At 36.2% G+C, this 14,334-nt stretch overlaps 1 protein-coding gene across 1 annotated transcript in view; it reads right to left on the bottom strand.

The window, feature by feature from the left end:
* Window positions 1-9,071: 9,071 nt before the first annotated feature.
* Window positions 9,072-14,334, bottom strand: part of PGGT1B (protein geranylgeranyltransferase type I subunit beta) — a 54,224-nt gene continuing 48,961 nt past the window's right edge. Inside the window, exons 8-9 of the mRNA XM_004420299.3 lie at window positions 14,182-14,290; window positions 9,072-10,507 (exon numbers count right to left, since the gene is read on the bottom strand). Coding sequence (XP_004420356.1) covers window positions 10,326-10,507; window positions 14,182-14,290 — 291 coding nt within the window. The 3' untranslated portion in view covers window positions 9,072-10,325. The remainder of the gene's footprint in view (window positions 10,508-14,181; window positions 14,291-14,334) is intronic.

The raw sequence follows: 14,334 nt of genomic DNA, 5'->3' as shown, positions 1-14,334 counted from the left end.
CCGGCCCCGTGGCTTAGCGGTTGGGTGCGCGCGCTCCGCTACTGGCGGCCCGGGTTCGTATCCCGGGCACGCACCAATGCACCGCTTCTCTGGCCATGCTGAGGCCACATCCCACATGCAGCAGCTAGAAGGATGTGCAACTATGACATACAGCTATCTACTGGGGCTTTGGGGGAAAATGAAAGAAAGGAGGAGGATTGGCAATCGATGTTAGCTCAGAGCCGGTCTTCCTCAGCAAAAAGAGGAGGATTAGCATGGATGTTAGCTCAGGGCTGATCTTCCTCACAAAAATAAATAAATAAAGTTCTCTATCAACTTTTCTTCTAATGGTTTTAGTATCCACTGATGATTGTTGCCTAGAATCTATTCGCATTTGCCAAACAGTTCTTTTCAACCATCATCATTCCTTCCACATTTACGAACTGAGAATTTTTCTGAAAAAGAGAACTTTACCTCCTCATCCACTAGGATGACTTGCTTACTCTGAAAATGCAGTTTGTTCAGAACAGGCAATATAAATGCTACTTTTTTAGAGAAATGGGTTGATGCTCTAAAATAATTGTTTTTCTGTTGAATACCTCTGTCCAAACTGAATGCCATCTGAAAGTGGGTCTAGCTCGGCACTGCCAGCCTGCAGTCCTCATGCTCCCTTCCTGCTTTCCAGCCAAGCCTCAGCTTCTCCAGCAGAGGGAACTCACTGGGGCTCCCCATGCCAGCCTCAGGCAGCTCTGATGTTGCAAAGTTCTTTAGGTTTCTCACATAGCGATTCATTTATTAATTCCATTGTTCAACAAATACTATTTATTGTACATGCTAGTTTTGAGCAGTCCCCTTACTGGTGGAGCCAAACTGTGACTACCGAGCGGGTATACATTAACACTAACCTGTAATCTTCACCTGCTCTCTCTAAAGCCAGCTCAAATAAATACACAATAAATAAAGAGTACAGTGATCTGCAAATCACCTTCAAGGCAAGTCCTCTAGGCCTCACTTTCTTACTGATGGCTATCCCCTAAGCCTGTCCTAACAGAAATTCTGGAGTAGCCACTGGATCTAAAGCTTCTTCCATAGAATGGCTCTTTATATATTTGAATATGATAAATATGGCCCATTTCTCCTTGCCCTCTGGAAAGCATGATTTTTCTACTTCTGACGTTTTTAGTGTGTGGCACCTTGAACTGACTGTGGTATCCTGACAGTACAGAGCACAGTGGTGTCATCACCTCCTTCATTTTTGCTACCCTACTTCCATTAAAGTGATGTGGCAGGGAAACTAACTGAAAAATTTTGATGTGTTGTTTGCCTTTGCATTTCCTTTTCCACAGAGGCACTCATTTACCTGAGAGGTTTAGCACATTACAGCAAGGAGATAGGGAGGAAATACACAGAAGCAAAATAAGAATAATAAAGCCAGGCTTTGTCACCTGAGAAAGGATTTTCTAAATTTCTTAAAACTCCAATGAACATATCAAGGCAGTGGTACAGAAAACTCAAGGGATGAAGAAATGGAGTCCCTGCCACATGGGAAGGGGGAAATCTTATTACTCCCAGCGCTGGGTGAGTGTGGAAAGATGAGAGATAGCAGAGGAGAGGAGGTGTGTGGAATGACTAATAGCAAGGTCCAGACAGGCACGAAAAAAAGGGAGAACAAAGGGGCTAGTGGCCTGCCAGTACTGCCCTTAGATCTGGGCAAGAGAGCTCCTGTACTTTAAAGGACCCCATTTCAGTGCTCCCATAAGATGAGGAATTGGTGGGGCCCCTCTCTAGAGCATGCCCCAGGTACCACAGATCCTGGAATTCCAGGGCCTGCAGGGACTTCTTCCCGAGGTCCTTTTTGGACTGTGCTGCCAGGATATGCACTCCTAGGGCCAAGGTGTGATGATGGGGAAGCTGGAGGTGATATGAACTTGTCACAAGCACAAGAGAGCTCCTCAAGGTGTGGAGGGTGCCTAGGGTGGGAAAAAGAGAGCTGGCCATTGGCTGGGAACCCTGAGGCGGCCAAGATATCTAGATTTGATCCTGGCCTTCCAGCCTCAGGTTCCTTTGAGGTGCTTGAAAGGGTGATGTGGATGGGGTAGGAGGCTGGGCATGTATTGTGAACAAACTGTGTGAAGTAAAGGGAAACCCTGAGCTCAGATGGAGGGGGTGCAGGTGGGCAAAGAGAGATTAAGTTGGGGTGAAAGAACCACCTCCTATACTCCCTCCAAGAAGAAGTGGCAAGCCAGGGAGAAATTTTTTCCCATTGTCTACTCTGCTTCAGCCCAGCAGTAGCCACTGCCAAATCATGGCCTGGGGTGGAAAATGAAATTAATTATGAAATTATGCTACTCACAATTATTTGGTATGACCTGCTATTTTTTTTCAAATCTGTCATTATATATTTGTCAACCTAGGAGGATAGAACATCATAATTTTCTAGTTTGATTTGTAACTCTTAAATATTTACACATGTAGTATGTGATGTCACCCTCTGACCTGCTTCTCCAGGCATAGCCTTGAAGAAGCTGCAGTTCTAGGAGAAACAGTTTTATATCTACATCCAGGGTAGCTCGGCAGTGTTGAAGTGGGAGGGGAGGTAGCTAGATATATGAAATGGAGACAGTGCTTCAGGCATTAAGATCTAGGAGTTTCTGCATATGCCACAGAGGTGTGTGTGTAGGGGGCTGGAGGGTGCAGCTATGGAGTCACTAAGATCGGGTAGATTGGAGGAGGCCTGGAATTAGAGCAAAGGCTACTGTGCCGGGACTGTGCAATCAGAGGCAAATGGCAGCAACCCACCTCCAAAGGCCACACTAGGCCATCGGCAGACACTTCAGTAGGCACCAGTCCAGGCACCAGACCAGAGCAGCAACCTGCAGCAGAGGCCCCCACCAACCACCAGGAGTCATATATACCCAGACAGTAAGGAGTAGGAGCAAAAAAACACTGGTATCAGAAAAGACTGAGATTGTTAGTTGACAAATTTAAATCGCCCCGTTCCCTAGCCTCCATTACCTCTTGACAGCCAAAGATATGGGCAAATGAAGACTGGGTCCATTTGAGAAAATACATGTTATATTTTCTTTGCATATCTGAGCATTCATTACCTTTTCAACCCTGCTACCACAGACTAAGATCATATTAGCTCTTTCAGGGTGGGAGTAAAGATCACATTGTTGAATCATACTGAGCATACTGTTAACCAAAACCCCTTTGTAAAATTTAAATTTGCAAATTACGGGGCTCTCACTTGCATCTCCTGCCCAAGCTGCTTTTTCTAAAGCCGTGATTGGTTCTCAAACTTGAGCATGCATTAGAGCCACTTGGAGGGCTTGTTAAAACACAAATAGCTGGTCCCACTCCCAGAATTTCTGATTCAGTAGGTGGCCAGAGAATTTGCATTTCTGAGTTCCCATGAGATGCCAATGCTCCTGTCTGCAGCCCACACTTTGAAACCTATTGCTATTAAGTCCTACGTTAATGGAAAGACATTATTCTGATGTCACTCTCACAGACATAGAACAACTAGCATTCATTCACACAGCACATATAAAGAATGACACCCCCCACACCCCACAAACTTAGACTTGTTTTCCACACGGGTTATTTATCAACAAGGGAATACCATTTTTTTCCCATGCAGAATGGAAAAATTTTAAGATTGATAACATACAGAGTTGCAGAGAACATGAGGAAACAGGTACTCTAATACTCTGTTGGTGAGTTTATGAATGGCTACACTGTATTTGAATGGCAATTAAAGAGTTATTACTAGTATTTTTAAAAGTATACATCCACAAATTAATCCAGAAATTTCCTTCTAGGAACTCCAAAGAATTTATATATGATGTTTACAGCAACATTTGTGAGTTGGAAATAAACTTAGTATGAGAAGTATTAAAATAAGTATTAAGAGGCATAAAAGTAAAAGGTATTGCCTGAACAATTATTCCTATATGCATATTTCTATAATTTAACCACTGTATGTTTTACACAGTATGTTCTACAGCAAAAAAAAAAAAAAAAATTCTGCAGCAGAATATTATTTGTGGACATTCTAGTGTGATACTCAAATGCTGAAATTCAAATGGAAAGATGAAAATCCATTAACATTCTAGCAAGCTACTTATGTACATTTTATCAAATTGATTATTTTAATGATTATTTTCCTTCACTCCGTAAGAGATTTCATAAAGCTTGATCAAACTCCCCAACTTGCCTATTTAGGATTAAATGAAAGGGAAACTGGCTTTGGGCCTAAGTTCATAGTTTCTACAATGAATTTTACATGCCTTTCACGGTCCCACATACCCTTTTAAAAAACTTTTAATTTTGAAAAATTTATAGATCCACATGAAGTTGCAAACGAATGATGGAGAGGCCCCAGGTACCCGTGCCCCAGCTTCTCCAATGGTGACATCTCACATAACTGTAGTGCACTATCAATCAATTCAGGAAATCCCACATACGCTTTTAACGGCAACACTTAATTTAGCTAAAGCTTTAACAAGAGCTTTAATGAAAAGTTATTAGAACTAAACATCTGGAAAAATATTAAAAGGGCAAGGGATGAACACCTCAATTAAAGAAATATTATGGCATGAAAAGAAGATGCCTGTCCTGGAGACAGAAAACATGCATTCTACTCGCAGCATTGCCACTAATTTCATATACATATACATACATACATATTAGGTCTTGAATGAGTTACTTCATCTTTGGGCCTCAGATTTATAATTGTAAAATGAGGGTGAGGAACTAAGCCACTAAGGTCTTTTCCAATGCCACAATTCTGAGTTACAAATAGACAGTATTTTATTATCAGAAGACTATTTTCTGATCACCTTTAAAATCTCAGTGTCAAGGTAGTGTGTGTGCACCAGTACAACCTTCTTAGAAAGCAACGTGGCAAAGGGAATTAGAATTTAAAATGTGCACACTCTTTGTCCCAGCAATTCCACATCTATAAATTTAGCTTAAAGAATCACTAAGTAGGCAATGATACATTTTCAAGGATCTTACAGCAATATTTTTGTTAATTGTGAAAAATAAGACACTGATTATGATATGTTTATGCAATGCAATACTATGCAACTATTTGTTTCTTTGTTTTCTTTTTTGCAATCATAAAAGGGATCTTCTCTTCAAGTATATCTTCTAACTAGCTGAGGTTTGTATATATATAGTCTTTTATTCTTTTTACTAAACATTTTTATTGAACTATAATTATACATACAGAAAAGTGCACAAATCATAAGTGTACACAGCTTGATAAATATTCATAAAGTGAATACACCTATGTAACCAGCACCTAGATCATGAAACAGAACATTACCAGCACCATAGAAGCCACCTTGTACTCTTCCAGTCCTTGTTGAGCTAAAGAAGCCAGTTAAAAAATAATGTATATATTATGATTCCACTTACATAAAGCTCAAAAAGAGACCATACTAATTGATGCGGATTTAAGTCACGATAGTGCTTACCTCTGGGGAGGGAAGTAGTGACTGCAAGAGGATGCTGATTTCTGACACCATAGATAAGTTTTACCTATTTTGAACTTCATCTAAATGGAATCAGAGTATGAACTCTTTCGTGGCTGGTGAAGGCTACTGATACGTATATCCTAACTGTATATAATTACTACTTTACTAAGTTCTCTTACAGTTTTTGAACAAATTTCTTTGGGTTTTCCAGATATAAAATCATATCTGCAAATAGTTTTACCTCTTCCTTTCCAACTCACATATCTTTGTTTTCTTTTGTCAAACTTCCATTGGCTAAAACCCCCAACACAATGTTAAATAGTAGAGGAGATAGTGGGCCTTGTTCCTGACTTTAGTTGGAAACCCTCTTTTGTTTTGACGTTAAGATGCTGGCTTTTGGGCAGAGGTACAATGTCAATGAATTATTCATCAATGTCTACTTATTGAGTATATTTAACGTGAATGAGTGCTCAATTCCATCAAATGCTTTTTCTGCAAAGATGGAGGTAATCATGATTTTTCTCCCTAACTCTTTACATGACTATTAATGGATTGTCTAGTACTGAATTATGTGTGCTTTCCTATAACTTAAACTAAACTTAGTCATGATGTATTACTTTTTGAAAGTGCTGTTGGATTGTATGTAATATATTGTTAAAATTTTTGCATTGATATTCATGAGAATTTTCTTTTTGGTACAATGTTTGTCAGGTTTTGGAAACAATGCTATTATATTCACTTTAAAAAATGAATTTTGGAAGGCTTTCTTTTTTTTGGCACTTCACGGTTCGAGATGCTTTTTCTAGCCTCTGGAATTGTTTAAACATCAGGATTATTTAATCTTAAAGGTTTGGTAGAAATCCCCTTGACACAATCTGGGCCTGACGCTTTTTTTGTAAGGAGTCCTTTACTTGTTTCTTCTATGGTAATTGGTTTGTTTTGAATTTCTGTATCAACTAGGGTAAATTTTGGCAATTTGCATTTTTCTAAAAAAAGTTATTTTTCTAATTTATTAAAAATTTAAAGTAGTCTCATAATCTTGAAAATTTTCCTGTTTTGTGATTTCTCTCTTATCATTTAAACTTTTGATTACTCCCTTTTTTTCTTGAATAGGTTAGCTGGCTGTGTGTCTATCTTTTTCTCCCCCTCCCCACCTTTTTACTAATTTCTTCTCCTCTTTGCTTTCTTTTGGTTTGCTTTTTCCTACAGTTTTTAAGACTTGGTCATTTAATTTTCAGCTTTTCCCATTTTTATTGACGTGGCTCTAAATTCTATAAATTTTCTGTTACAACTTTTTTTTTAAGTATTAGGTTTTCATCAGTCTTGTGGTCATGTCTTTCTGGTGTGCTTTCATTGTGGGGATGTTGGTCCGCTTATTCTTTTATTTCTTATAATAACTTTGAATGGGATTTGACTGAAATCCTTCTCAGTTGCTTTTTTTGGTGAAATGAGTTTTCCTGTACTTTTAGGAGGGAGGGGTGCTCTACAATGACTTTTCTTTGCTCTCCTTTTTCATTTTCACAAAGTGATTTAAAAGTTACATATGTCTATATATAATGTATGTATATTGGCCTTCCTTTCCAACATTTACCTGGACTTTCTCTTCTCTTTGTCCTATTGTACCTGCCCTGTCCAATTTGGATTCTAATTCTAGCAGTTTCTCCTCAATGCTAGGCAGTGAGACATCATTAGCTTTAAGACGTATACAAGACAGGGCCCAGACTGTTCTAGCACAATCATCAGACCTTATTATACTGCTATAACACTCACCTGCAAATGGGAGCCTGTAGAACCCCTCCCAGTTTCAGCTTCTGCTCTCAGATTGGCCCAATGCAGTGAGAAATGTGGGCAATGTTCTAGTTCTCCTCTTCTCAAGGCTGTCAGACACCAGCTGCTTGCCTCTCACTTACTCCCACACGGATGCTGAAACTATGTTGGTCAGTGGTTTGTCCTTACTTATTTGTATTTTGAGGTTCATGGGGACACCTGTCATCTAGTTTTGTAGAATAGGGTCTGTGGCTATCCTAGCTACGCTGTATTCTCACGGGGAGATCCAGAAACTACACTGCTGCCATTATCTTCCCCAAGTTTAAACTCGGTGAGATCTCTATTACAGAAAAGAGGTTTTAATAACAATAATTTTATGATGGTTATGACAGACATTATAATTAGGAATTTACTGTGTTTCAGGTACTATGCTAAGTGCTTTATATGCATTATCTCATTTAATTCTCAAACAACCTCATGAATTAGATTCCACCCCCCTCATTTTATCAATGAGGAAGTTAGGGTCCAAGATCATACAGCTGAACTGGCAGATCTGGGATTTAAACCCAAGTTATTTGACTCCAGAGCACCTTCTTACTAAATTGACTCTCAAATATTATCAGGTCCAAAAGTTTTCAAACTATGTACCACTGTCAGCAAAACTTCTATTTGAAGTTAAATACTTATAAATAACTATTTAAAGATCTAATAAAAACATATACATATTATAGGTCAAATCTAAAAACACTGTAGATGATAAATAGGTTGAATTATGTTGTGTGACCTGATTAACCTTGTTTTCATGCAGACGCTCAAAACAAAGCTTCTCCTACTATCTTCTAAAAAATACCATACTGGGGGTGGGGGTAAAGCATAGGGAATAGAGTTATTTGAGATTTTAAACTTCATATTTTCCTTCTCATTATATTATCACTGCTAAAGAACAAAGTATATATGTGAAATATGGCTTATAATTTATTTTATTAATAAATACTTTTCTTGTAAATAACTATTCAGAAAAAGAAAGTTTCTCCACAATTCACACTGGCCAGGTATTTTTTGGTCAATATGCTGCTGTGGAATGTGAACATTCACTGGTCCATAAAGTTTCACAAGGCCTCTCACAAGTATATCAATTAGAATCATATCATAATTTAGAATCTTATGCTATTAAATTATACAAGTAATTAGAAAATATTTCTTAACAGTTTTTTGAAATACTTTTACCTTGGAATTCTCTTTCATTTATGTTACTATTACTTTCTTACCTTCCAACCACTAATGGTGATTCAGGAAAAACAATCTGGGCTTTTTACATAGTTCTAAAGCCATTACATCTATGCTATTTTAATTCCCAATGTCTAAGAGATGACTTAGTTTGAGATATGGATGCCTTAATTTGCCAAGATTTAAATAGAAGCAACTAGAATAACTCATGGAAGGATAACATCTGTTGTTAAGGTTATTTTTTCCCCACCATCAGAAAACTGATTTTATTTCTGAATTAAAAAAAAAAGTTTACTTTGCCAAACTGAGGTTTAAAACTAGGCATGCCAATAATAAATGAATCATTTCTCTAAATATATATACTAGGTTTCCCTTGGGAAGGATCATTATTTAAGGGTCTTTTTTCTCCAATTTAGGAAAGAAATTAAAATAAAAATTTAGATATCCCCATACTTAAACAGTGATACTAGTAATTTAGTTTTTATACTGATACTTGTAGAATAATTCAACATTTATTATCACCAAGACTTTAACTTAAACTCAGCTCCTTTAGTGAAGAGATTTCCTTCTCCCATTTCAGTACTAGTCTCACATCTTTGAATGTCATTGAGCAACAGTGATGGATATGATTTATTGATAAATTGATTACTAATAAAGATGAATTTTTAAACTAACTCCTTTACAATTAGCTAGTTCATAGAATGAAGAAAACAAAACAAAAAGAACAAAAGCAAAACCCCAGTCCTTAACCCCTAAATGGTACATTTCCCTCCCACTTACCTAAAAATATAAATATATAAACAACCATGTACGCAGCTATACCATTAAATTTACTTGAGTGGTTCTTTTTTTTTACTTAAATTTTTACTTATTTAATTTGAAAAAATTAGAAAAGCATCAGTTTGAAATTAGACCAGCTAATACACTGGGGGCAAGAAACTAAAAAGAATCCAAATGGCTAAAAATAATTCAGTTATAAAAGTACAAGTATAATTTATAATATCACATATCTCAGAAAAATAAACAAAACCACTAAATGTCTCTCCTTCTAGATAAAACTATTTTTTCCCCAGAAAGAAAAAGAAAAGCAACTAATAATTTGAGATGAAAATCAAACATAATTGCTATCCACCAGCAATATCTAAATAAATGACCTGCACAGCACAAAACTTTCCCATTCAAAATCACATACAGTTAAATTACTTTTCCCTCAGTTACATAATAGTCTTGTTCAAACAATTTCTCTTTAGAAAATTATCGTATTAGTCAGGCCTATTCATTCTTGCTATGAAGTTAATTTCATTTATATAAGCCACACAAGTTTAATTGGCACACTGAAGAATAAGACAAAATAAGTCATTCTTCTTTTTAAAGACTATGGGATCATCTGTTTTCAAAGAATAATCCCAGATACTTAATTCCTTAAAGCAAATTTCTACCATCAGCAATCAAGCTTTTTAAATGATCGATCACTAAGTGTTCACCTGAAGATTATCAATGCTATGTGAACTGTAAACTTATTTTGAAGATTTTTGTCCCTTTTATAATATGATACAGTCTACTGAAGAGTTGTTCAAAAAGATAACCTACATACAGTTAATTTGCCTCAAAGAACTTCTTAGAAATACAGTATAAACATTTAAGAACCACAAGAGAGTCCACTGTGGTTCAAACTTCAACAAAGATTTTCTTGAAACCCAGTACAAAGGTTACTGGCTCAAGACCATATCCCAAAGTGACATCAGCACAAGATTTGATTGTAGGAATCTACCTCTTAAAAAAAGAGCACGCTTGGTTATACATGGCTTTTAACCTTGAGCTACAGTTATGCTACAAATCCCCCCACCCTCCCAATCTAAAGTCAAGTCACGTGGAGATGTGTGCATTCTCTGAGCATTGTTTAGAGTCCTTGCTTTTCCAGCTCTGATGGAGATCTCGAAGGCGTTCGGAAGTCCGAGTGCTTACGTTCAGGGCAGGATGAACTTTACAAATTCCACTTTCCTCCATTAGTGACAGGCCACAGATCCCAAAGTATGCATGCAAAGCATCTGAAAATGAGGCATTTTTATTACAACAGGCATACTTTTTGTACATGCTACAAAATATCTTAGCTACATATCTATCAGCCCATCACTACATTAAAAATAAATTTAGAAAAATACTATGGTTTTTGAAGTATTTGTTTTCTTAAAGTCTCAAACACCAATTTTTTAAAAACCAGATCATCAAAATCAGATGATATTTTATTCAAGAAAATATCACTAACAAAGAAAAACAAAAGTTCCTAGCTGAAGCCGTGACATTCCCAACATCCTCTGTGATTAAAGGAGAAAAAGGAAGAGTAGCAGTAATATGTAAGACTTTTCACTGTAGTGAGTGTTCCCCTTTTATTACTACAGAATATGGAAACAAGTGGCTTTAACTCTGTATCATAAAAGGAAAATTTTTCCTTAAACAAATTTCTGAATCTAAGTAGCAATACTACCCCCCGCAAGTTTCACCTCTAACAGTTCCTAAACCATACACATACTGTTAAATGAAAGAAGCTTAAGCAAAATAATCCATTCTGGAATGCTGTCCCATATTTAATTTTCCTATTTAGGGTAATGTCAGCCATTCTAAAAATATCTGACCTAACAATAAAAACAAACTCACATTCTATTTGGTTATGTGAGTGTTCATACCATAACAATTCTTCTACACTGGTCTCACTACAGTTTCCCATCTTTCAGGAGGCAGCAACCCACTTCCATTAAAGTGGCCACTGAAATCACATGGCTGTTGCCTGTCAGCCTTATATGGGCTTCTGAAGAGCTCAGAGCCCTGCAGTTATGGGAACACCACAAAAAAAAAAAAGCGGATTTTGTAGCAGTCAATTATTTTTATTTTTCTATTTTTGAATAGGCCATTATTTATGACCTCAAGAGCTATGAAAGTTCAAAATATGTTACCAAACTTTGTCAAAAGAATTAAAGAAAAAGTTTCACTTACATAAGTATCATTTAACTTTCCAACAGGAATGACAAATAGTTGTGCTTACTCAATGTTATTTGTGAAAAAGTTTTTTCACTAATGGAGGCCTACGTTAATCCCCCTTTATGTTTTTTCAGAGAATGCTTAGGTTTCTTCTGGGTCATTCTCCTCTAATTTTCAGAACACAAAAATAAATTTGATTTTCCCTATACTATTATATTTTCCTTGCAGTTATTCTAAAATTACAAAGGGCACAAAGCAGTATTACATTTTACTGTCTAGAAATGAGGAAACTTTTCTAGGAAAAAATGTAACAGAAAGAGAAATAAAATACATCCAGAATAGCATAAAATAGGATCTTACACTTTTCAGATAATTTAAAAATAAAACATTTTTTTCTCAAAAGGATTTTTGTTAAAGCCCATGAATCAGAAGTTAATTATTTCAAACCTTAAATAGCTTTTTTTAAAAAAAAACTCTTTGTGGGTGGTGACGTTTTCAAGCACTTTAGATGTCGAAATATATATTCTTTGTAATAAAACTTCATTCTTTCCATAATTTCTTTTATAAATGTATATAAAATCCCTTAGCGTCAAATCTGCTACTAGATTTTAGAACCAAGAATAAACTAATTTTAAAAATCTCGTTAAAATGATTTTCATAAAGGCATCCCTTGCGAATAGGTCTTTCCACATAAACTCAATTTATCACAAAGACTTTTTATACTCTGTAGTGCAGAGGCTCTGAAGACATTGTAACATATCTGTAAAAACTATTACATCCAAGTATTTACACAAATGTTAAAGTTAACAACTGATCTCTCCACAAAAAAGCTTCAAGAATTTTCCTTTAAAAAAGCTACTGTAAATACTCCAAATGCATTTCAAGTACGTTTATACAATAAAGAGATTATTTCCCTATTCCGATTATTTGTTAAAATAGTATATTATTTGTTAAAACAGTACCATGCACTGATTGAAAACAAAGGCATCAAGACCAAAATAATTCTGTTTTCTTGAGGCACTTTTCTAATATATTTATAGCTGTGTTACAAATACCAAAATTTAAAAATATTATTTTGCTTTAGAAATTAAAAGCACTGTACAGTTTTTCTAAAGAAGCATATTTTACATGAAAATACAGGTAAGTATGGATGTGAGGAAATACTCCTGCTCATTCAGATACAAAAATACAATTTCGTGAGCCCCTTATTTATATTTTGATTCAAGTACCTATTTCGACCAAGCAGTTCTATGATAGAAGATGAGTTGAAGAGGTTCTAGACTAATGATAAAAACCATGATTCTATTACAATGCTGCGAAAACAATCATTCCTTTAATCTAGTTTCATATATTAATAGCTAATACTTTGTCAACTTGCTTATCAAAAATGTCAGTGTTCTGAATTATTTTTAACAAACTCGTAAATTGATTTTTGGGGAGGCTGTAAACAGATTCATTTGCTACAGGTAAAAAACACAAGGGGGACGGGTAGGTAGCATGGAGAACGATGCTAGAGGTGAGAGAGGAGCCAAATCTTGGAAGGTCTTGCGTGCTATGCCAAAGAACTGACTCTGAGTGCTGAGAAAGTTTTTGAATAATTGATAGATTTAATAGAAGAGTTTAGATTAGAGCTTCTCAACCTGTTTTGCATCAGAGCTCCCTTTTAGAGTCTGAAAAAAGCTTTGGCCCCTCTCCTCTCATTTAAACACATGTACGTACATATGTACGTGTGCGCGCGAGCACACACACACACATGCACACACACACACAGAAAGTGTCAATACAAGGCGGACTAGACTAGAGGCAGGAAGACCAACGATAAGACTTTTGCAGAATCCTAGGCCTGCACTTGGGCCTTGTGCCACTAACACTCTGGGGCAGGGTGGAGCATGGAGATTGGGAGTTCAGCTGGCAGGCTAGGTCTGAGGGGCCTGTAGACGACATCCATGTAGTTACTGAGCAGGCAGTTTTATATCAGAGCATGTAACTTAGAATGAGGTCTGTCCAGCTTTGGGAAACAGCAGAATTATCCACATATTTTGAAGAAATGTCATTATTAATAAATATTTTTCATTATTTCTAAAGAACCCATTTAAAAGTACTTATGAAACACAAGAATCCTTCGCTCTTCACATCTATGCCATTCCTAAGTTTGGAAAGCATGGAACATCACATTGTCTGAATCTATTTTGTTCCTGAGTTTTACATGGTGAATGGTGAGAGCTCAGATAGCAAAGTATTCAGCTAAAAAAATAACCTGAATCTGCCGGAACAAGAGTATGGACAGTGAGGGACACCTATATTCAGGATTTGAGATTTTTGATTTAATGACTTCTGAAAAGAATAAGAACTGGTTCCTTTTGGATTAAGAGTAATTTATTCTACACAGCTCAAGTGATAGCTAATAATCCTAAAGATTTTGGATGGAACAAATGATTCTCTTATTTTGAAATGGGCCCATTCAGACCAGCTGCCTTATTGCCTCAAATGAAATAACACACTGCTAAGTGAAATATTTTGGAAAAAATGCAAACTATACAAATACATCCTGATAATTAAACCCCTCCTTTATACCCCCAACACCCTAAATCTACCCTAAACTTAAATAATTTATCCTTTTAAAAATATATTATTTAATGTAAGCTAAATTTTCTATCATATGCCCTTTCTGACAAAGATGCTTGAAGATCTACTCAAGAAATAACACAAAAAAAGTTGTTCTGGATTCATACAAAAAATAAATTACCTGGATGACTATCTGGCCACTTGGCAAATCCCCCTACGAGGCGATCTTGAGTTGATAAGATGTAATTTCTATTTTTCTCAAAGTTAGTGTATTGGAAAATTTTCAGAAGCTGAAATGACATGACAAATATAAATTTACTGACACAAACTTTCA

This window comes from Ceratotherium simum, chromosome 4 (assembly GCF_057802395.1).
Source record: "Ceratotherium simum simum isolate JZ-2026a chromosome 4, ASM5780239v1, whole genome shotgun sequence".
Classification (NCBI taxonomy): Eukaryota; Metazoa; Chordata; class Mammalia; order Perissodactyla; family Rhinocerotidae; genus Ceratotherium; species Ceratotherium simum.
This window is presented reverse-complemented; position numbering and strand designations above follow the sequence as displayed.